The following is a 25,116-nucleotide window of genomic DNA, read 5'->3' as shown; positions in this document are numbered from 1 at the left end:
CACAGTTTTCTCCTATGTTCCAGAGTGCTCTATGTTGCTTTCTAATATTCCTTCTAGTTCTATGAAGGCTACATGATTGCCTTGTATGTTGTATTATTTCTGTGATTTCCACCATACACATGAAAAGGAAAAGAACAATCAATATTTTTTTCCTGCTTTTCTTCTTTTAATTCCCAGTGGTATTTTATTATTTAAAAATGATTTTAAACTCAGTTTTGAATTCTTCTTTTCTCAACACCATTTTGGTATTTCTATAATTCTGAATATAACACGTATAAGGGTAGAAGATACAGTTGTGTGGCTGGAGTGGTGTAGATTTGGTTCTGCTAAGGCCAGGAAGACAGCCTGGCTCTGCCTTTGAGCCCCATTCAAATGTTGGTGTACAGGTATGGGAGACACAGAGACACCCTTTCAGAGGACACACTACCCGGCTGTGGGAAGAGTCAGCATCTTCAGGGGCTGCCGCAGCTGCTAAGAACAATGTCTCCACAGATTACACCCTCTCTTAGGCAGCACGCATCTGATGAGTGAGACTGGAGTATAAAAATCAGGCCCTTTTGCAGGACACAGGACATTCTGATGGATAATATTTGCTCCAGAGATCTCTGCCAGATTGGCTGAGGCATAATCAGGCCTACATTGGGCTTGACTTCTTAACAGGAGTGTGATTTTGTCTGTTTGCTAGACCATTTGTGATATTAGCTGTGCAAATAAATGTTTTGAATGTTCCTTTGGGAGAAGAGGATTATTTGATGACTGTCTTGAAGTATATGTAGGCTTATCATGAGGAGGAGGATGATTAATTTTTTTCCCATTGTTATTGCTGATTCAATGAGGAAAAGTACTTACATTGTATCAGTAGTGAAAGATAAGAAAGAATTTCTTCACTGGAATTAAGGGATACTGTGGGAACTCCCACTTTGCAGACGTGACTAGATGACATCAAAATCCTCATTTTCACCTTGAATCCCCCTTGAATCTGTGAAATTTGAAATGACATCATCGCAGTGACCAACTGCCACCAATAAAGAGGCTGTTGAATCTGGCATTACATTCTTCAGTCACTGCCTTCAGATAAGAGTTAGCGGGTACATGCTATGAATGTAGGACTGTCTTAGGCTCTGCTGAAGAATCACAGCATTCTCCTTGTGCTTATATCTCACTGGGGAGACAAGACACAGGAAAAGTTAAGTTCTAGTAAAAGGCAGCTTTTTCTTATGTGTGATACAGATTACAAGAGCAGAGAGCGGATTTCAGAGGAGTTAGGGGCCAGAGTAGGGAAGGCCATTCAAGGCAAGGGGAAGAGCATGCACAATGTGAAACAGTATTATTGACAGATGTGTCAGGTAGGTTTGTGTATGGTTTCAGACCATGTTGGGCATAGACCAGCTCTACTGAAGAAAAAACACCCGTAAACATTCACTAAGCACCAAGCTCTATGCTAACCCCAGTACCTGCGTTTTCTCATTCAGCCCTCATAATAACTCCAACGTACAGCTAGAAACATTATCTCTGTTTGCAGTGGATAAAATGGAGACACAGAGTGGTTAAATGACTTGCCTAAGATCACACAGCTAGCAATTGATGGAGCAGGGAATTCAAACTCAGGTTGTCAGACTTCAGCTACTGGGACTAAAACTTAATTCCAGAAACACTGGTATCACTTCCCAAAGGCAAAGCACAAACTGAGGTAGGAATTGTAGGGTTTGAGAGTAGGAAAATGTCTTCAAAAGTATATTCCCCCATATCAAGCTCAACATGTAGGTATACTGTAAATGTCTGTGAATGAAAAGGCTATTTTCAAGGAGTATATACTCTGGTAGGGAAGACAGACATGTATAAATAACTACAATGTACGAAAGGCTATAGGCACTGAAGGATCAGATTGAATAAAATCTGAGGGGAGAGAAAGTTATCCTATAAGCAGTGTGGAGGAATTGAGGTTTTTGAGTAGGAGTGACATGATGAAAGCTTATTACTGAAAACTTAATCTGCTGACTTGTGCTACTTGTTTCCTTATTGTCAGCAACATTAAGCCACTTGGAACTCCAAGTAAGTTAGATCTGTGGTATAGAAAAGAGGAGGAAGTATTTCTGTCTCTCTCGTCCTGCTCACCAAAGTTCTGCTAAATTGGCTTAGATGCTGGAATAACAAATTGGAGTAAAAGCTGAAGCCTAAAATCTGAAGACATGCTGATGCTTTCTGTTCAGTCACTATTGTTCCTAAGAATATAAGGAGCCTCCAGGGTATAGGGGTTGGGTAGAGGCTTGGAAAGATTGTTTGTTGCAAACGTCTAAGAGAATTAGGACATACGTTCATTCATGTATGATCCTTTAGAGTTATCCATTCATTCAGTGGGTCTGTCATTCAATGAATATAGTTGACCTTTGGACAACACGGATTTGAACTGTGTGGGTCCACTTATACACAGATATCTTTCAAGAGTAAATATTACAGTACTACACAATCCAAGGTTGGTTGTAGAACCGCAGATATGGAGGAACCATGTATATGGAGGTTATATGCAAATTTTTGACTGCCTGGAGGGCCAGTACCCCTAACCCCCTTGTTGTTCAAAGGTCAACTGTATTTGTTTATTGAGTGCCACTGGGCACTTGGTACTGTTCTAGGTCTTGGGACATAGGGGTCTAGTATGAGAAGAAGTATAATAAGACAGCTGCCCTCATGGAATATGCAAGCCAATAGAGTTATTCAGACCATAAACATTTCAGATAGTGACATATGACTCTGGAGAAAATAAAACAGAGCAATAGGATGAAGAATGACAGGATAGAAGAGTAAGCACTTTAAAGAGGACTCTCAGAGAAAACCTCTCTGATGTTCCAGCAGACTTGAGTAATAAGGAAAAGCCAGCCATACAAAGAGCGGAGGAAAGAGCATTCCAGGCAGAGGAAACAGCCAGGACAAAGGCCCTGAGGTTGGAAGTTAGAGGAAGAGGCAGCAAGAACCGGGGCCTTTTGCTATTAGCCACATTCAGAGCTTTGAAAAGCATATCTGAAATACTTCTTCAAATACTGTGTCAGTGAAATATTTTAACAATTAACAATTCAATGATTCTCATTATTAACTTTGCTCTTAATAACTGTTTAAAATGTTCCATCTGAAAAAAATAGATATTTAAAAAAATTAATTTGAGTATAAACTGACAAATAACAAAAAAGAAATAAAGATGATAGATAATGAGGAATCCAAACTAGGATGAAGGGTTTCAGAGAATCACCTTGAGAAGGGTGGTGGTGAGGGTTGGAAATGAAAGGCTGAAAATCATGTACTATTTATTAATTTAATAAATCTGTCTTGATGTCAATGTAATCGAATGTTGCCACAAAATAACAGTCTCCTGCTGCTACATAAATGTTGAGGCCAAGCTCTGATGTTTATTTTCAAGACAGGAGACATTGATCCTTCACTAATAGAATATTACAAGTTTATTTCTATTATGCTAAGTAACCAAAGTTGATTTCATTGTTTGATTTGAAGGATGTTGGTGCTGTCAGAGTTCAGAATGGTCTGGGGCTGGGAGGCCAAGAGGATGAGTATTTTTTCTTATCTAATTAGGCATCTTTTGATTTCATTTTAATATAAATCAATAAAAGAAAATTTTAGAGGTACTTAAGTCTCTAGGATCTTTCTTCTGATGCCCCAGAGATTGGGACTATTTGGCACAAGATTGTTCTCCCCTGGGACCAAGAGAGTCTAGAGCCAGACAGTGAGTGAGCTGGATGGGGGCCCCACCCAGTTGGAAAGGCAACAGGAAAAGTGATGAGAGGAAAAGACAGCTACAACAATAGCAGGAGGAAGTGAAGCCAAAAAAACAAGAGAAGAAGGAAAAGTAGCAGTGAACTAAAACAATTCACCAGGAAAGGAAAACCACACAGGAAAAAAAAAAAACTAAAGGGAATTGCAATCTGCTGATTTAGATGCAGCAGATGAGTTTTTGACCATTTGCAGAGGTAGGGCACTTATTTACAGTGATCAATGAATGGATGGTGATGGGATCCAGTGATCCAGGTCTCCCTCTTCCTAAGCAGAATGTGAATTAGAAAAACAAATACCTTGGTTTTGGGGTTTTATCTTCCATAGATCACACAGCCACCTAGATCTGGGAAATGTGATTGACATTTCCCAGAGGAATGAACAAGGCCAAGACTGGAGAGAAGACATGAGCTGACCAATTTAGTCAGAGTAAGGAGAATCCTCACCTCTTTTAAAAATCAAAAAAGAAATTGATTCATGCTACATCGTTTCTCCTTTTAATAACCTATAGTGAGCCAAGGGATTCACTTTGCAATAGTCAAAATGGGGAGAAATGATGTACTTGATAAAGGACAAGGCTGTAATAAAGCGGGATGTGGCTTGGTGTTTCTGATTTTATCTAATCAGGGGGTTGGCTGTAAGAACAGAATTCATTGCTGCTTATCATGCTGAAGCAAGATCCCATAAGCCCTGCTCAAGTGGTCCCACCTATATTTAATCCAACCTGAATTCATAGAGAAGTTGCCCTTCCAGAATCATGGTACATGAAAGAGTAAATGTTAAGGGGCAGGGGTGGTTGGAAGGATGCATGTATCAGATTCCTAAGAGGGCCTGAAGACATAGGCTCTCTGGGTGAGAAATACACTCTTATTATTCAGTAGTTGTATAAACTAGAAAAGTTTGCAAATAGTAACACCTACCTCAAATGCTTGTGAAGAGCATTGCGTGAGATACTCTATGTAAAGCACTTAGATAGTACCTGGCACACTGCAAGGGCTTGATAAATATTAGTGTTGTTAATACATAAGAAGACTGTGGCATGCTTTGCAAGAACTGAAATTCCTGTATGGTTGAACCATATAATATTGGCAACAGTCAACCATATTTGACTTGCAAAAATAGCAGTTTCATGTATTTCAATCTAATATGTCCCCACAAAAATTCCCTATTTCTCTCACCTTTTGTCCTTTTGTCAGGGGTTAAGGGAAAATAAAGGAAAGAGGGAAGAGAGAGAGGAAGAACAGGGAAAAGAAGGAATGAGAAGGTAGGAGTTTACATGGTAAAGCCCTTTGAAGAACCTTCACTGACTGGAAGCTGAGGTGATGAGATGCAGTCCTGTTCCCCTCAACCACTCTCACAACCCTTTAGTGAACTCTCCAGGTCTTTAGAAAATTTCTGAGACATGGATGTGTCTCCTTGTGCCACACATGGTAAATGCTCCTTTAAAATAAAGAAAATGCCCAAACCATAGAATAGAACTGACAGCTCCTAAAAGGACACAGTGCCGAGGCAAAAACAAAGGATGCAGTACAGGAACGTTGGGGTACAGGGGTAACTCTTCCAGAGGGGTGGGAGAAAGTGCCCAGAGCTGGGTTCTTCCATGACTACCCTTCTCCACAGACTACCCATATCCATCACAAGAGTGAGCTCTTTGTCTGCCACCCTCCTAGAAACTAGACCAGGCTGAAAAGCTAGGGCAAATGGATATAGTGCTCCTGAAGCCTCTAATTTCTGGGCACCTCTGCATCAAACACAGAACCTAATTAGATTTTTCCAGAGGTCAGTATCCTTGGTCAAAACTCTCCTTAAAGAACAGTATGGAGGTTCCTTAAAAAACTAAAAATAGAATTACCATGTGACCCAGCAATCCCACTACTGGGCACACACCCAGAGAAAACCATAATTCAAAAAGACACACGCACCTCAATGTTCATTGCAGCACTATTTACAACAGCCAGGTCATGGAAGCAACCTAAATGCCCATCGACAGACAAATGGATAAAGAAGTTGTGGTACATATATACAATGGAATATTACTCAGCCATAAAAAGGAATGAAATTGGGTCATCTGTAGAGACGTGGATGGATCTAGAGACTGTCATACAGAGTGAAGTAAGCCAAAAAGAGAAAAACAAATATTGTATATTAACGCATATATATGGAACCTAGAAAAATGGTACAGATGAACTGGTTTGCGGGGCAGAAATAGAGACACAGATGTAGAGAACAAACGTATGGACACCAAGGTCGGGGGGTGGTGGTGGGATGAACTGGGAGATTGGGCTTGATATACATACTAATATGTATAAAATGGATAACTAATAATAACCTGCTGTATAAAAAATAAATAAAATTTAAAACTTAAAAAAAACCACACACAAAAAGACACCTCTCCTTAACATAGCAACAACTTTAGCCCTAAGTAGTGTCCACAGGGTTGGACACATTTAAGTTTCTCCTCAAAGAATTAAAATCCCATGAGTGTTACAGGGTAGGAGGTAAGCTCAGAGTAGCAGACTATAAGTCAAAAATGTATTCTTTCTTAACTTTCTTAGCACTGGCCCCCAATACTACAGACAACTTGTCTTAGAAGCTGAGTGAGGCTAATGGGGATTTGCCTTGTAGTAGTCAATAGCTCAGCAACATGTGGCAGAGAGATCCTTCTCTTCTCTGCCTCAAAAATTTAGGTCCAAGGAAAAAGACCTGAGGAGTTTAGAAAGCTGATAATTGGATTATAACATTATTCATCTGATGAGAAATCTGGTTTGTACATGTATAATCTAATGATGATGATGCTAGCAGGTAGTAATTACCACCACAGAGTACTTATATTTATTTATTTTTATTTTTGGCTGCGTTGGGTCTTAGTTGCGGTGCACAGGTTCTTTGTCGTGGTGCGCGGGCTTCCCTCTAGTTGTGGCATGCGGGTTTTCTCTTCTCTAGTTGTGGTGCACAGGCTCCAGGGCGCATGGGCACTGTAGTGGTTCCAGAACACGTGGGCTCTGTAGTTTGCGGCACGCGGGCTCTAGTTGAGGCGCATGAGCTCAGTAGTTGTGGCTCACGGGCTTAGTTGCTCCGTGGCACGTGGGATCTTAGTTCCCTAACCAGGGATCAAATCCACGTCCCCTGCATGGTAAGGCAGATTCTTTACCACTGGACCACCAGAGAAGTCCCCAGAGTACTTACAAATCTTCAGGAACTTGCTGCAATATATAGGATGGAATCCAACTGGTTTCAAAGACTTTTTGAACACCCCAAAATAAAATATTTAAAGTGCCCTCTATATCTTTGGGAAGTATACATGACCCTGATAGGATTGTTTATTCCTTATGGCTGACTATTGGCAATGACAATATTCAGCACTTGTCTTAAACAGATTTTCAATACTGTTCTTAAACTATTTCAAGGTAAATAAAATACAATTGTGATATATTTTATCTTCCTTTTCTGCCACACTTGGTTAGAAGACCCAGTTATGTTGGAAAATTATGAAAAGCAAATGTAGTGCTATTTTTTTCCCTGCATTTCCACTCCCAACAGAAGGAAATGATACCACCTGGAATGTTGCACAGCCTGCCTCTTGAGACTGGGGCTTTTGTCAACTCCAAGACTGCAAAGACATCATATTGGCATAACCTTAGCAGGTGAAAAACCATTGTGAAGATTTCGGAATGCACTAAAAATATATAGTAATACTTTTGAATAAAGAACACTCTTTGGCATGCTACCTATTACATAACTTTCAACATTTAATGACAAAAATCCAGCCAGTGAACACTGCAACGCTTGGAATTTGTTTTGCAAAATGTGCTAAAGTGTGAGAAATTGCCATACACGGTAGCCCAGTTTTTTTTCTTAAATTTTTATTCATCTTCAGCTTATGCACAATTTTTTGGATCAGAATTATTCCAAGTTCCTAAATTTCCAACTCTTGATAGTGTTAAAAAAACTAGGCACTCTAGAGATGGAACTATTTAGAACCAGTAGATTTGCACACTGTCTCTCCTAACCCACTGGTAAGTGTTTATGAATATCTAAATTGGGATTTTAAAAATCCAGGGCAATAGGTTAAGAAAACAGTCATTGCCTCAGATTAACTGATGTTAAACCAATAGCAGTGTGTCAAATAATGTTAATTTGAGGCCCCGTTTCATTTATTATTCTGATATGAGAGACCATGTTGCATCGTATTATAGTTCTAATGACTCTTCATTTCACTACTTTGGTACATGGCATGTGAACATATTTGCGAATATGAGCACGCTGGTCTGTTCTGCTTGGGAGTGAAGTTTCTTTTTTAAAATTTTTTATTTTTATTATTTATTTATGGCTGACTTGGGAGTTCGTTGCTGCATGCGGGCTTTCTCTAGTTGCAGCGAGCAGGGGCTACTCTTTGTTGCAGTGCGCAGGCTTCTCATTGCAGTGGTTTCTCTTGTTGTGGAGCATGGGCTCCAGGTGCATAGGCTTCACTAGTTGTGGCATGCGGGCTCAGTAGTTGTGGCTCGTGGGCTCTAGAGCGCAGGCTCAGTAGTTGTGGTACACGGGCTTCATTTCTCCACGGCATGTAGGATCTTCCCGACCAGGGCTCGAACCCGTGTCCCCTGCGTTGGCAGGCGGATTCTCAACCACTGCTCCACCAGGGAAGTCCCAGGAGTGAAGTTTCATACGGTAGTTTGAGTGACAAACATCTCAGAGCTTGCTCACATTCCTCTGTGGAATAGTCACTTCTAAGAGAAAGAGGTGTGGCTTCATGGTCTGCGAACAAGACTATCAGCCAGGAACACAGAGTTCTCATCTTGGAACTAGTTCTATTTTCTTTATGGATCAGATCATGCTAATGAATTTTTCTAGGACTCAGTTTACCCAATTTAAAAAGCTGGTCAGGAAAATCTAATTAACTGGGGTATATTCTGCTAAATGACTTCAAATGAAAAGTGATATGAATGTAAGTAGGGAGACGTTATTTTCTTAAACTAATTAGTTCTATAAAACAAATAACAGTATAATTTTGTCCTTTGGAAAAATTACCCCAAACAAGAAAATTCATTTTTATGTGTAAATAGTTTATTTTAATTTTTCTAAATAAATATTTTCTACTCTAAATGTTTTTCTTTTCTAAGTTAACATGCTAAGTATTTTATGTGATGCAAATAATTAAATTCATGATTAGCTTCCATTTAAACATAAAGAGGTAGTCTCTTTGTTCTATATAGCAAAGGGAAATCTTTTCTAATGTTCCATGCACTGTAAGAATACAGACATTATTAACCTTAATGTTTTAGAGAAAAAATTAGAATCAAAGGAATGTATAGTCAATCTAGAGCTTGAGCAGGGTGGTATAATAAACTGCCTGTTTTAAAATGATAAGGACTTCCAAGAATAAGATGCAGGTTCCAGAAAGAGAAAATTGTGCATATGTGCCCAAACAAAATGGGAGGGAAAAGAGACCTAATGATTGAGTAATTGTGGTGTTCTATATCTGACAGAATAAAGTTTAGAAAAAATCGACCTCAAATGCAAATATTCTCAGGTGGTCAGTATTCCCCTACCCCAAATCTAGCCCCCCCAAATTAATCAGCCTATTTGAGGTTTAAAAAGCCCCAAAACTTATAAAAAAATATATTGTGATTCTTTACATTAGGAAGCTTTAAAGCTCCTATTTCTTCCCCTTTTTAAAAAATGAAAACAAACAGAACATGGATCTTCAATTCTGTGTCTGGGATCTCAAATTTGGCTCTGAATATGTGTTTCAAATCTCATTAATTACAATATTGGCTCCATGAGATACAGTTGATGATGCAAAGAACACTCTTTATACTCAAAATAATTTGAACAAGGGCAAAGAAGCATTTTATTTACATGTGTTAACATTAAGAGAAAAATAAAACAGAGATGATGGTTCAGGTAGCTGCTTCGATATTTTAATGATAATTGATTTGATTACTTAAGCTGTAAGGTTACCATGTGGAGGAATAGTCATGTTTTCACTTTGTATATTTGTTGCATGATAACATTCTTGTGAAGGTAACTCTGACATTAACTTGGCAAGTTCTGAACTAAGACCTTTTGGCATTTTATTATTTCCAGATACTAAGACCAAATTGTTTTGAATTCCATACCCCACTGTGCAGATCTATAATTTATTTTTTAAATATCAGAAAATATGCCATTACTCAAGACTCTTCCATGTAACAAATCTGGGTAAAGACCAATCAAACGAATAACTTACAGCTGTAGACAGCAAACAGCCTTTCTTGTTTTCTTCATTTTCCTTTCTCTTCAGGAAACAGCAAATTAAACCATGACTATTTGTGGTCTTGTACTATAAGAACACATATATTTTCATCCTAAAACAAATTTGTTGGCTCAGTGGGTAGAAAGTAAAGTCCACTGTAAAGATGTCTTAATACCAAAATGGGGAGGGTCATCTGCTTTGTATAGCCACAACATAAATATCTTGCTCTGAGAGATGGTGCCCATTGGCTGTCTTTAAATGGATACTGAAGACCAGAGTTCAACAGCCCTAGTTACATATAAGAATCACTTGGGGCTTATAAAAAATACAAATTCCTGGGTCCATCTCCAAGGTTTCTGATTTAGTTAGTCTGGGACAAACAAACAAAAACCAACAAAAAAGAAATAAATTCTCCTAAGGCAATTCTAATGTGCTGTGACTGAGAATCAGAGAGAATCCATCAGCAGAGCAAAGATAATATCGAATTTGTTTTTAGATAATAGTATAAAACCCACTCTTGGTTTTAAATGGAAACCTTACCTTATTCCAGGTGTGGGCAGCAGCTGCCAGAGCTCCCTCCTTGACAGCATTCTCAAAGCAGAACCTTATAGGGAACATTCTATGGGAGATAGAGCCTGGAGATGCTAATAATTTTCTGGGTTAAAGCTAATGGAAGTAGATAATTGAACAACAAATTACACAGTGCTAACCTTGAAGGAAGAGTTTATAAAGAGTGGCAGCCTAATAACATTTGAGCATTTTGAACAAAAGTTCATCAAGAGAGGTTATTACTCCTTCCAGTTTTCAGAGCCCATGAATACCATGTCCCCAACACCAAATCATTGCAGGTCATTGTAAACAGAGAATTTTGAGTAAGGAATGGCAAATTACTTCTCTTGAAAATCAATCAATTTAAGCCACTGTGACTTTTATCACTTTATCTTCACTTCTATTGGCTGAATTTTTGTCCTTTTAAAAATGCATGTTTATTTTTCTTATATCTTTTATATCAGTCAATCCTCTTTTGTTTTCGTCAGCTTTTGTTATCATATTCTATGGCTACTTCATTTAATCCTGTTTCTGTTATTCTTCTTACCTATCTTTTACACTTTACCTTTTCCAATTTTTTTTTTTTCATTTTCCTTAACACCAGTATGGCAGGTCCTTTCTCTTCATTTTTCCCAGTGTTTGATTTGTCTGGTTGCCAGCACCTTTTCTGATTCTCTCATTTTTACTGACTGCCTTTCCTTAACCTTCTGTTGATGTTTTATTCCTATCACTTGCTGTCAATGCCCACACAAGCCCATTTCTTTCAACTCCATCTATTTCCGTTTCTCCATATACATTTTTATGATCCTACTACTAAAAGTTTAAAGCTGTATGTGCAGAATAGAAAGGTACCTTCCTCCATTTGAATCCTTTCCTCTCCTCTCCCATAGCTGTTCCATGTCTTTTCATCCTTTCCTGATGTCTCCCCCCATCCGACCGACCCCCACTTGCACCACTCTTCCCTTCTCACTCCCTGTTTGATGCCCATCTCTTCTTTTTAACCCTATTTGCACTTTGTCTGATTTTACATCCAAGGATCTCCACGAGGTAAAGGATGGAGTTCAACTGGGAACCAGGTTGTGTGTGTTTTAGAAACTTTTGCGCATTTACTGAAATGGGATTAGGGGCTTGGATCCAGAAATACTCTGGGGCAGCCTTTCAGCTCTGGCACATCTTTGCACACCTTGGAGCGCAGCTGGGGCCTATGCTGCTGGACAAGGACAGGGATGTCTTTAAAGGCCTTCTATGGCCCTTTCCACTCCAAAGGTCAGGATGAGTTGGCATTAACGACAAAGGCTGGAAAAGCAGGCCAGGTGGGGATACCTGGAGTTCTTTTCTGCAGCAGATCTGGCAGGGAAGCTGGTGCGTGGTGCGCCGCGGGCCTCCGGTCTTAGGGGGACAGGATGGAGGCCACTGAGTCCCCAGGAGTCACCGGGCCATCTTTGGGAGGCAGGCTCTAGCAGAGTGCTCCCCCAGATTGCAGGGCGCGGCCCCACGGGCCAGGCGACGCCATCCCAGCGGCGCCAAGTGCCGGAGGCTCAGTCCCTCCCCGGCAGGGAAGGCGAGTCCCTCCCGGTTGCTTAGCCAGCAGGTCGAGGGAACGGCGCGCGTGTCCCTCGCCAGCCGGCCCACTGGGAGCAGGGCGGAGGGTGACACCACAGGGAGTAGGGCCGAGGGCGGCAGAGATCAATCCTGGGTACCGGCGCGGGGTCACAGACAGGAGAGGAGCGGGAGAAAGGGGCTGGTGGAGGGGGGGGGCACGGTGGCTGGGGCCGTAGGTCTGCCTGTGTACTCGGCGGGCGCCCAGAAGTCTGGGGCCGCCACGGCTCCAGCTCCGCCGGCTCCTGCCAGAGACTCCAGGCCGCACTTTCCCCTCCTCCCAGCGCCTTGTCTCCAGTGAGGAGCCGAGCGCGGGCGGCGCGGGGGGAGGGGCGGCGACGGAGAGAACAGCCAGTTGTTTAAAATCCTTCTAGAGCAGTTTCTAATTCCCCCCTTGCGCCGGGGTTCGGAGGGGGGAGGGGGGTAGAAGAGCGGGTGGAGGGAGGAGATCGGAGAGGGAAGGAGGGAGGGAACCCGGGAGGGAGGGAAGGAGGGAGGAGACTGACGCTTAGGCTGTAGCCGCCGCCGCGCGCTTCGGCAGGCCGGAGGGAGGGGGGAGGCCTGTCAGTCTCCTGCGTTGCCTGGGCGAAAGGGGTGGAGCTTTGGCGTGGGGCGGCCAATAGTGGGGGTAGCTGCGTGGGTCGCCATGGGGACGGGGCTGTTCCCGGGGAGGCTGTGATGGGTTGACAGGTGCGTGACAGTGGGAGCTGCTCTCGGCACAAGCATGTACGGCAAAGGCAAGAGTAACAGCAGCGCCGTCCCGTCCGACAGCCAGGCCCGGGAGAAGTAAGTGTCTCCGCTTCTCACCCACCTCCGCCTTCACACGCGCGCACACACACACACGCACGCACTCGCACACTCTCTCGGAGACACACAGACACTCTCCGCCCGGGGAGAGCCTGGGGTGGGCTGGCAGGGGGAGGGGTACGCGAGGTGGGGCATGCGGTGCGGGGAGCGGCTGTTTCCCAGGAGGGGCTCGCGCGGGGCGAGCGGCCCTGGGGTCTGGCGGCGGGAGGGAGCGAGTGTATCGGGGGGCGGCGGCGGTGCTGGTGGCGAGGATTGGAAACTTGTTTGGGTGATTGAGGGAAATAACCCGCGGGTTCACCTTCTCACAAAGTAACTTTAGAGCTGGGGTCCGGGGCTGCGGGGAGCGGAGAGACTACGTGGGTCGCGGGTAGGGGGAGAAAGGGCAGCTGCGTGGAGGAGGGCAAGCGGAGGGAGTGTGGGTGTTTGGCGGGGAGGGCAGCGCGAGCGGCCGGCAGTGCGAGGGGCGCCGCGGCGGGGGCTCGGGCGCTGGGACTCGGGGCCGGGTGCGCCGAGCAAGGCGAGGGCGGCGGTGCCGGGCGCGCGGCGGGCGGAAGCCGGGCGCGGAGCGGCCGAGCGGGGCCCCGCCGGGCGCGGAGACGCGCGCGGGGCGCGGAGGGCGTGTGCGGCCGTGAGTCGGGTGGGCGTCGGGGCTTTTTCCGGCGGGCGGAGAGACGCGGCATTCTCATCCCCGCGCGCCTCGCGGAGCCCGGGCAGGGGGCGCCAGGGGCGCCGCTGAAGTTTGGGAGTCTAAGACCGAGTTCCCTGTGAGGAAAAGTGTGCTGGCGAGAAGCGGGATCTGCTGGGGTAGGCTGGCGTTTCTGCCGCTCTCAGGCGACCCAACTCCGCGGCGTCGGCGGCTGGAGAACTTTTTTTTGAGACTTGCAACCTCCCAAACGTCTGGGGGCCTCGGCGGCCCGGGCGGCGGGCCGGGCGGGGGTCGCGGGGCGCGGAGGGGTAGCCGTGGGAGCCGCGGCGGCCGGCGCGAGGAGCGCGGTCTGCGGTGGGGAGGGGGCAGTGGTCCGAACGGGGACTTGCGGGGAGGGTAGAAGCGTGGATGCGGGGAGGAGTTAGTTGTTTGGTCGGGGTGGCGGGGAGATACAGGTGTTAACTTCGGTGGGAGCCCAGAGGAGGCTGGCGAGAAAAGAGCCCCTCCCGGCCTGGGATGTCACGGTCACGGCAAGCTGCGAGGCAGGGTTGTTTGCTGCTATTCTTATGTACTTGTAACTGTGATTTGCTTGTTACTAACAATGAGAGCGAATAGTGACTGTGACCACTGAGGAAGAACCCCTCTTTTCTGTACAGCAGATCTTACAGTGATTCCCAGTAACCACCTCCACTCTGAGGGTGAAGTGTATCCTTGTCATTGGACGCGCTCTGCCTTTCCTAGGGGTTCAGACTGGGTAAAAGTCTGAGAGCATCTCTCAAAAGCTGCTTTAGTTACCTTGCGCGCGGAAACAGCTGCGTAAATAAAAACCGAACGTGCAAACTACCGAGTTTCCCTCCTAGCTTGAGGCAGTTAGTAGTCGTCTCCTGAAAGTTTCTTGTGCCCTAGGGATGGGAGCATTTCCTAATCTTCGTGTTGGCAGCAACACACATAATTCCTATAGGATTTAGGGGAGGCAGGCCTTGATGTGGCAAAACAAAAAAAATTAACGGAGAGGTGTTTCCCACCCCCCCCAGAGGTATTTTCTGAGTTATATTCAGGATCTTGTTGCTGTGACAAGGAGTATGTAAAAGGCTTAGCATTATAGCTTGGTTAAGAAACAGCAAGTTACTGGAATTGAAGTTTTGAAATAGCCTAATCTGTGTGCATTTATTATTTGGTTGCAATATATCTGAGAAAATAGAGACATTTAGGGAAGATGTTTTAATGATTACAGAGTATTTGGATTTCACATTTTTGGAAGTGAAGGAATTGAAATGTGTATTGAGGTATAATCTTATTTATTTGGGGAGCGGTTGAATTTGAGAATTAAAGTAATTTTTTATTTTGCTTGAACTTCCAGGAATGGCTGAATTTAATCTATATTCTGATAACTTTGTAAAAAAAATTTTTAAGTATCTAATACACTAATGAGGAAGTTGAACCTGGTGTGTCTGTAGTCCTTTCTAGCTCTAATTCTGTGATATTGCCATTTTGCTGTCAAATCTACCAAACTGAACACCAAGTAACATCTACTCTTGTGAGCAAAGTGGTGACGGTTCTGCTAGATGGTGCTGTTTGATTTAAATATATTTCTTCCATTCATTATAATTGGCAGCAGGAATCCTGGACTGGTTTGCCTTATGAACTAAATACAGGTGAAGAGGCCACTTTTGGAGAATTGACAATGACTGTTCTGGGTTAATTGTCGTTGCATTAATTTCTAGGTGAATGTAGCTTGAATCTAAGACAAACATTGAGATAGATTCTGTTTTATGGAATAGACTTAGTTTCATTTTGCTGGGAGAGTTGATCTGATCACTCATTTTTTCCCTTTATGTGTACTTGGGACTTTAACTGCACTATTCTACAACAAACAACCTACTAAGTTCTGAAGATAGGAATCTTGAAGTTGTCTTTAAAATGGATGCCCCCAGATTTAAAAAAAAAAATTTTTTTTTAAGGTGGCAGATTTTAAAAGGTACCTGAGTGAAGACAAATGCTCTGTTAGTAAGCAGATGAGAATTGTACTGGCCTTAAAAGTCACAGAAATGTTTTTCAGTAATGAATATGTAAATATTTATTTTACTCTAATAAAAACATTCTGAAAACTGAGTCATCATTAAAAATAATGGCATGCACATAAAATAAAAATATTGGTTTTATAATCTATCAAGAAATGTATTTTCCAGTGAGTTCATAGTAAATATCAGACAGACCCTTACCTATATTATATCTTTGCTTTCTCTTTTGTTAAGAAGTCATTATATGGAATACTTGAAATTAATTTGTAGGTTTTACACAGGTTCTATATTTTCACTATACAGTTCTGAACATAAAAATGGCTGAAGTCAGGTTAATTACTGATTTTATTGTTTTAAAAGCCAGACAGATCAAGTCTATACAAAAGTTTGGATTAGGTTTAATTATAGAGAGAGTGATTGAAAACCCTTGGAGGGAGGAGGGACGTTTGGGTAGAAATTTAAATTCTGATCCTGTTAGGTCATTTACCCCTTTAGCGGGTCTTTGTAACACTGCACTGCAATCCCAATTGCAATTAAGTAACTGTGGAATTGGTTAATGTCTATCTTCCTCTAAAATGTAAGTTTCTTGAAGGCAAGGGATAATACTTCCAATTTCTTCTCTGAGGTATCCTTGACATTAAAAATAGTGTCTTCAAATGTCAAAAGCACCAAATAGTGTTGAATAAATGAAGATGTTAGACTCAAGGGCATTTTTTCAGTGTGAAATTTTTTTTCCAATGACCTCCAAAATAAGAACTTTGGAAGTTTGAATTCCATATTCTCTAGACTAGGTGTATTTCAAAAATAACCGATAAAAACAAAACAGTAATCATTATTTATTTGTCGTTCTATGTGTCAGTCACTGTGTTCAGCACTTTATACATATTTTCTCTAATTCTCCCAACAATTCTAAAAGGTAGTGATTTTTTTTTCTCCATTAAAGAAATATGAAGACTCTGACTAGTTAAGTAACTTTGCCCAGGGGTACACTACTAGCTGGATTTCTAACAAAGATATCTCTGCTTAAAACCTGTAGTGGAAGATGAAAGATACATTTTTTTTCACTATCACAGATTACTTTCTTGATTTAGGGTAGAATGCTACAGATTTAGGGAACAGCATTACATAATCAGGTATAACAGACTGTAAAGATTGATCAGATATGCAGTTTTAACCATTGGTGCACCCTATGCTTATACACTCCATTTTAACAGATTACAGATATGTGAATGGTGTGGGGAAGACAAACTTTAGGAGGGAAAGTTAGAAGCCTAAAATAATGGAGAAGCCTTGTTTCTTGAGATTTTTCCTTCCGGAAATTTGTTTTATCACTTAAGTTTTGAAATTAGACATTGTAGTTCTGAACAATTTCTGTATGAAATGTTGCTGAACTTTAAGCTACTCTGTATACCACACTGCCACAGAAAGATTAACTGGCACCTGCAAATAGATGAGTTGTGATACTGCTTTTTCTTAAACTAATTTCATCTTTAAAATTGTGTAATAGCACAGAAAGATGAATCTGCTGTAAAGCAACATTGAACATAAGGTACATATACTAAACAGTGATATTAAGTAAACTTGTCAGAAACTGCAGAAATCTAACTGTGCATCTAACCTGGGGCTCTGAAAAGTAACTTTGGTTTTTAAACTATGAAAACAACATATACTCATTTTTCAGTGGCTAAAGTCTAAAGATCATTTAAATGCTACTCCATAGAGATTATCATGCTTATACATGAAATAGAATTTAGTCAAATAAATTCTGGTAATTTAGGAAAAACAGTAAGTAAATACTATTCCATATAAAAGAGAGTTTGTAGGGATTAGTATCTACGAGCATTTTTATTATTTTATTATTAAGTTGCCCCCCTAAAAATGATAAACTTTTCTTCTTCCTTCCTTCCTTTCTGAAGGAAATAAAGTTAAGACAAGTGAAGTAATACAAATCTCTTCAGAAACTTGATTGCATTAATGCAGTTAATGCAATTCAAGATTTCTAAAACTAATGAAGGAATATCTTTATGGGGATGAAATTTTCTATAAGATATTAAATTGACTCTTCCCTTCCCAATCCCCAGGATATTTCCTTCAAAATACTTGTATCTAATATGTCATCTTAGCTATGGGAGCTTTTCTTTTGATTGATCTCTTTTCCATTATTTTAGGAGTATCCAAAAAATGATTTTTTGAAGGAACAAACCTGAAGAAAAAAAGCATAAGATGTTGAGAGTTAAATTTTAGTATTGTTTATCTACAGGTTTATTACTCTTAGAAATAGTATTAGTGTATTTTGAAGTGTATTTTTGAAATGTATTTTTTCAGAGCTATGAAAGAAAGAAAATGGAAAGGTTTATTCCCATACTTTAGAGCCAGTTTGCCATATAAAACCAATTCAGGATGAAAAAAAAAAGCATCAAGTTTTAGTTGCTTTGCAGTAGTGAAGTAAATGTGTCTTACATCTTCAATTACTACTAGAAAATAGAATTATCTTGTTTTAAAATTGAAACATATTCTGTGGGTGGGGGTTGGAATACCTAGGATGCCATTTATTAACACTTCACCCCAATAGTTTATAGAGTTAGAAGTAAAATTTGGGAAAAAATTTTGAATTTAGAATGTTCTCTCTTCCATAGAGATCACAACTGTTATATTAATGTTGGGACATAGGATTGAGGATTAATATACTGGATTTAAAAGAGATGAAACTACTTCTTGGAATGTATAATTTAAAATATGTATTGAAAATAATTATAATTTTATTTTGGAATATGTGGGGATATTCTCTACTATTGTGTGTACATTATTGCTTTGACATTGGTATGGGAATGATATAAAATATTTTACTAGTGACATATTGTTGCTTAGTAGTATGTGAGCCTCTGTAAACATGCTAAAATATTAATTTTATTAATAACTTACTGTTTCTCAAAGGAGGGCCTTAAAATAGCATTAGAACAATAGAATAGGATATATTTGTTAAAATCTGAAAAGAGTTTGGGATAAAAAATAAGTGGTTATATTTAGATTTTAAACTTTGCTTATCAGATTTAGTATGTATTTTACATATGTAATATCTATTAATGTAAGGTTTTGTTAACATGTGTATATGACTAGACTTCACATGACTTATGACTTGCACTCTGAGAGTTATTTGATTACTGTACCAAAACCCCATGTATACTATAAAGAGTGATCTGAAGGATGGTCTACCAAGATTTATATCCTACTTGTTTTCAGTAGTGTTAGAGAAGTTGTAGAGGCTATTCTTCCCCAAACTGTGTATCTTAGTCACTGTGTGAGATGTTGAAAAATAGGCAGAAAAATGTTCCATCCAGGGAAGAATAGAGTTTTTCCAGATAACTTTTAATAGCCCTACAAATTGCTCAAATCTATGGTTGGTCATAATGAGTAACTGGTAATTTTTGTCACAGAAGGTTGATAGTTAAAGATTTTTGAAAAGTGGAACTAATAATGTTTTTGTAATATTAACAGAACCAGAAATTTATCTGGGCTCATAAGAGCCTGGGCATTTCCTATACAGAGAAGGATTTAATATTTGTTCTTTGTTCATCTTTAAAAGAGACAATTTAGTTGGTGTCACTTCTTTAGTAATGACAAAACTACCCTCATATTTCACTTTAAGAATTTTGATTATTCTATTTCATGTAGGACCCATACAGTTTTCCGACAGTAATGAGCCATCATAACATTTTAAATCGCAATTCAGCTGGAGTGAGCTTGAACCAATGACCTAGCAATTTCTTATTTTTGATCTTCTGTATTAATTTTGCTTCATGGCATATCAAACAAGTAGTTGAGCACAGAAAAAATTGTAGCAACTGAAGTATAACACTTCATTTTTTCTTCTTTTTTAAAGAATTTTTAAATAACTATAATATAGTTTTAGTTACTAAAATATTTAAATTTTTTAATTAGTATAATCTAAGCTATATTAAAATACTGATGAAATATTTGTGAAGGTAAGTAGATGAAAATTTTTATGAGACTGTCCGTGTCTAAGTTAAGGGAGGAGTTGATGCTAAAAACAGGGTCTCACCTGAAATTAATGATTATTTTTCTTCAGTGATCTGATATTTGCCTTGATTCTTCTTTTTACCTACTTCAAACTTGAGAAAAAAAACCAAAAGCTTCTTTACTGATGGAAGAAAGCGAGGTAAATGAATTATTTTATTAAAAATGATTTTATTTAAACAGGACTAAATGAATGTTTTCTGTAAAATAACAAAATCCTAAATACTACATAAAGAGCTTGTGGAGTTTTGTCATAGTAAGTTTTTTTTTTTTTTTTTTTTTTTTTGCGGTATGCGGGCCTCTCACTGCCGTGGTCTCTCCCGTTGCGGAGCACAGGCTCCGGACGCGCAGGCCCAGCGGCCATGGCTCACGGGCCCAGCCGCTCCGCGGCATGTGGGATCTTCCCGGACCGGGGCACGAACCCGCGTCTCCTGCATCAGCAGGCAGACTCTCAACCACTGCGCCACCAGGGAAGCCCTGTCATAGTAAGTTTAATATTTAATAGTAACAATAACAGCAAATACTGTCGTTTGACAGTATTTTGTTTCTGTTTGGCACTTTACTTGCATTGTCTCATCTAATCCCCTCAAGAATCCACTAGACTGTAGGTACTATTTTCTGTTAATGTTACAGGAGAAACAGAGGCTTAAGAGTTTATTGTGCTTTTGGGGGCAGGTATCAAAACAGGAGATAGAAAATGGCTTAATTGATCAGGGCTTTAAAAATCTCACGTAACAGGATGTCTGGAAGGAGGTAGTTTCAGAGTTGATTCAGGGAATCAAGAACACCAAGAGATCAGCTTCTCTGCCATCGTCATGGTTTCCCTCTCATGAATGCAGCATCCCTGCCTCAGGTTCCCAGTATCACTTCGTCACACAACCAAGTATGAAGGTAGGAAAAAGGGCAAGGTTTTTCCTTTATGTCTCATTAATCAGAGAGAAAACCTTTTCTGGAGGTGCTTAGCAGATATCTTCTTATGCCTTACTGAAGAAAACTGTAAAATTCCCTCTCCTAAACCAGTTACTGGCAAAGGTAATGGGATTACAATAATTGGCTTAAATCAGTCATCCTGTGGGCTGGAAACATTTCTCCTTTGTACCTGACTACCTAAACAGAACTGGAGGTCTTTGGCAAGGAAGATGTATCTTGAGGATATGGAGAGAATAAAGTGGGTCCCTGCCTTATGGAACTTACTTTCAAGTTTGAAGGGGAAACATATAATAATAAATGAGTAAATAAATATAGTAGGCAATTTCAGGTAGTCATAAGTGCTAAAAAATAATAAAGTAGTGTGGTGTAATAATAGAGAGTGACTGGGAGGCTACATTGGATTGGGTGGTCAGGGAAAGGTTCCTGGAGGATACGTTTAAGCAGAAACCTGAGTAATATTGAAAGAATCAGTCATGAGAAGATTTGGGGTTAAGAGCATTTTAGACAGGTCTAAACTGCCATTGAGGTAACCTCTCAGCATTGGCATAATTGCTCAAGGATATGTAAAATATGAGTCAGAATTGGGATGAAGCTGTGCCTTCTAGAGCCTGGTTTTGGTTTTTATTGAGGAATTGGGTGGTGGGTTTAGTTTATCTGGGTTTTCCTAAATAATAAGGTTGCATATCTCTTATCTTCTAAACCCTAGGGATATAGTTGTTCCTAATGAGAGTGGAACAAATGGCCTTTATAATAATGTTGATGGTAGAAATAGCTAAGATTTATTAAACACTTAAAGCCTGTTGGGTTGACAAAGGATGGTACAACTGGCTAATTATTTCTCATAAATTTCCCAGATTGGATTAGACCCCCTTACTCTGTGCTTCATAGCAACCTCTACTTTTCCTTTTTCACATCTGTCACAAATTTATGGATTATTTGTGTGATGTTTAATGTCTCATCTTCTGGTTAGATTGGAAGTTCCCTGACGAGAAGAACCATGGTTGTCTTCACAAGTGTAGTCTCACTGCTTAGCACAGTGCTTGGAGTTCTGATTAGATATTTGTGGAATAAATGGATCAAGGATGTAACCTGTTATAAATATATCACAACAGGATATCACTGTATCTAGCTCATTTTCTCCCCAAATGTTTCTAATATTTAGTATCAGGATTAATACGTAATTCCTAAAGAAGAGTTTTCTATAATATAGGCATTTAGTAGTATTGTCTGCAGCTTTCAGGACTACAGGAGATTACCTAGTTGTATTAGTATGAAATATGTGTATATTTTTAATATGAATTTTTGATAGAATAATCTTTTTTGTGTTTCAGCAAATTTAATAATATAAATGGAATCATACTTTAGAGTTTCAAGGTATTTTAATATGCTTTATTTAAATCTCTCAATAATTCTGTGAGGTAGGTGATAATTCCCATTGACTGTAGAGATTTGTACATGGAGATTGACTTACCCAACTAAGGTAATACAGATAATATGTGGCAGAGCTTAGTCATATTTAGATTTTTTTGGTTCCAAGGTTAGTGTTTCTTTCATTATACTACAGCTGCCTCTTTTACAATAAGAGATTCATACATATTTTAAGAAGGCTTAGGTATGGATTTGATGCAACAGAGAATCATGGACTAGAAGACAGTTAAAAGTTTATGTCAATACTCGAATGAAGACTTAGGCTAATTTCGGTTGATGAACTCTATTCTTTTGCCAATTAGCTTCAATTTGGAGAGTTGGGGTAGTGGTTTTTTCCTTTTGTGCCTCTCTTCAATAAGAAAGAGAAAGTTTCTTGATATGGATTATTGATAGAACATTGGTTTTTTTGTTTTTGTTTTTATGGTGTTAACTCCCCATTTCCCCTTTCCCCCAGCCCCTCCACCATTCTGTTTTCTGTAACAATGAGTTTGACTGTTCTAGGTACTTTGTATAAGTGTAGTTATGCAATATTTGTCTTTTTGTGTCTGGCTTTTTTTTTTTTTTTTTTTTTTCCTTTTTGCGTTATGTGGGCCTCTCACTGTTGTGGCCTCTCCCGTTGCGGAGCACAGGCTCCGGATGCGAAGGCCCAGCGGCCATGGCTCACGGGCCCAGCCGCTCCGCGGCATATGGGATCCTCCCAGACCGGGGCACGAACCCGTATCCCCTGCATCGGCAGGCGGACTCTCAACCACTGCGCCACCAGGGAGGCCCTTGTGTCTGGCTTTTTTTCCTGCTTAATCACTTAAACAACTTCATAAAGTTGATATAAGCCCCATTTTACATAGGGGGAAACTGAGTCTCAGTGAGGTTATATACCTTGTCCAAGGCCGTGTAGTAAATTGCATAGTAGGGATTAAAACCCAGGTTTCTGACTCCACTACCCATTTTAAACATCTTGCCTCACTGTGTTTCATTGCTTCATACGGGAAAAAAATAATGGGAGTTGTGAGGGTGGTGAGTGGGAGGGGACTGCGTGGATAGTTCTCTTTACACATATCCACCATTTTTACTTGGGGTTGGATGCACTCAAGAAGAGAGAGGTTAAGGAAAAAGGTTAAAGAAAACATTTTACAGTTGCTAAGAAGGTGGGCAGAATTACAGCTACCCAGAGTGTTCCACAAATAGCTCCAAATTCTTTAGCTGGTATCTGAGATTTAGCAACTTGGATGTAATGCTTGTCAGAGAGGAAGATGCCAGTTAAGAGCTCAGGTTATAATTTCAGGTGGAGCTGTTTCTCCATTCTTCTTTCTGTATCTAGAGGCAAAGTAATCTGGCATAAATTACTTTACTTGGTAAATTTTAGAGGCAGAAATAAATAGAAGAATACGTAATGTGTAGAAAAAATACTCTCTCCTCTAATTATGAGTTTATTCTACTTCTCTCTTCCAACCAGCATATGGCCTATTGGTTTTTTTGTTTGTTTTTGGACTAGGACATCTGGAAAGTTCCATGTGGTCCAGGAGCAATAGTACAACCATATTGAATCTATTACATAGTCATTTCTATAGTACTGACTATTAGAAAAAATAGAAACAATTCCTTTGTTTCATTTTTTTTACAGTGTGATGCGCTGTCATTTATAATTGGGTTAAAATTATTATACTTTATCAGTGCATTTAAGCAATAGCTATTACTAGGAAGCTATTGAAGGTGTTTCAATAAGCATTTTTTCCCCTGAATTAACCTGAGAGACTGATATTATTATTCTTTCATTTAGAAATATTGTAATGAAAAAAACTTCAGTGAGTTTTTCTTTTTTTAACCATAAAATGCATTACATTTACATAAAATACATACATTTACACAATATACATATGTGTATGTATATACTAGGAATAGTTTTCAGGTAGAAGTTTATTTTGGGAAATGACTTACTAATTCATTTTTAATTCAGATTGGTACTGGTCAGTTTTGTAAGTGAGTTGGACTTACAGATTCAGGGCCAAAAGGATTAGAATATATAGGCAAGTTTTTACTAAAACATTAAATGATGTTTCCATTTCCAATCTTTGTGATTTTTTTTTCCAACCAGCACCTTGGATTTTTACTGACTATGGTAGGCTAAATAATGGTGACTTAGAGATGTCCACATCCTAACCCTTAGAACCTGTGAATATGTTACCTAGTACAATGAACTTTGCAGACATGACTAAGTTCAGGATCTTGGATGAAGGATCTTGATATGGGTTACTTCCTACCTAGCTTATCTGCATGAGCTCAGTGTAATCACAATTATAAGAGAGAGACAAGAGTTTCAGAGTCAGGCAAAGGCCATGTGGTGACAGAAGCAGAGAAAGAGATGGGAAGATCTGGTTTTGGAAGATGCAGCTGGTCTTGAAGATGAAGGATGGGACCATGAGCCAGGGAATGCTGGCATCCTTACCAAGCTAGAAAAGACAAACAAATGGGTTCTAGAGCCTCCAGAAGAAACAGAGCCCTCCCAACACCTTGATTTTAGTACTTCTGACCTCCAGTACTATAAGATGATAAATTTATGTTGTTTCAAGCCATTAAATTTGTAGGAATTTGTTACAATAGCAGTAGGAAACTAATACACAGAATTTTTGCACCTCAGAAGAGTCTACCTTGACCATACCAAGCTGGCAATACCAAGCTATGTCCAGGGTGAAGCTCAGACAGTTTTTCTGGTTTTGGATTGAGAAATACTTAATATAAAACTTGGGTTTTTTGTTTTGTTTTCCAGCTTTTGAGATATTATTGACATACAACATGTATAAGTTTAAGGTTTATATTGTGATTATTGGATATGTGTATATATTACAAAATGATTATAACAATAAAGTTAGTTAACACCAAAAAAATGATGCTTTTCTGTAAGATGGGGATATCATTAGCAATAGCCCATGATATAGCAATCACTGACAAAGATGCTGCTAGTTAGTAAAATGTTTCTGTGTTTGTATTAGTCAGATCCCCAGTAGGATAGCTACCTTAAAAGAATAATTAAAGAGAGTTTAATTAGGTATGTGCATGATTAAAACCCACTGGGGGTGGGCTTCCCTGGTGGT

The 25,116-nt window shown here is 40.1% G+C and overlaps 1 protein-coding gene across 3 annotated transcripts in view; it reads left to right on the top strand.

Moving 5' to 3' along the window:
* The first annotated feature begins 12,793 nt into the window (after positions 1 to 12,793).
* Positions 12,794 to 25,116, top strand: part of SSBP2 (single stranded DNA binding protein 2) — a 309,703-nt gene continuing 297,380 nt past the window's right edge. For all 3 annotated transcript variants that reach the window (XM_060091793.1, XM_060091794.1, XM_060091792.1), the window contains exon 1: positions 12,794 to 12,946. In XM_060091793.1, the coding sequence (XP_059947776.1) occupies positions 12,885 to 12,946 (62 nt within the window). In that variant the 5' untranslated portion in view covers positions 12,794 to 12,884. The remainder of the gene's footprint in view (positions 12,947 to 25,116) is intronic.

The sequence above is a fragment of the Mesoplodon densirostris genome, chromosome 3, assembly GCF_025265405.1.
Source record: "Mesoplodon densirostris isolate mMesDen1 chromosome 3, mMesDen1 primary haplotype, whole genome shotgun sequence".
NCBI lineage: Eukaryota > Metazoa > Chordata > Mammalia > Artiodactyla > Ziphiidae > Mesoplodon > Mesoplodon densirostris.
Note: the sequence above shows the minus strand (reverse complement) of the source record. Positions and strands in the feature narration are given on the sequence as shown.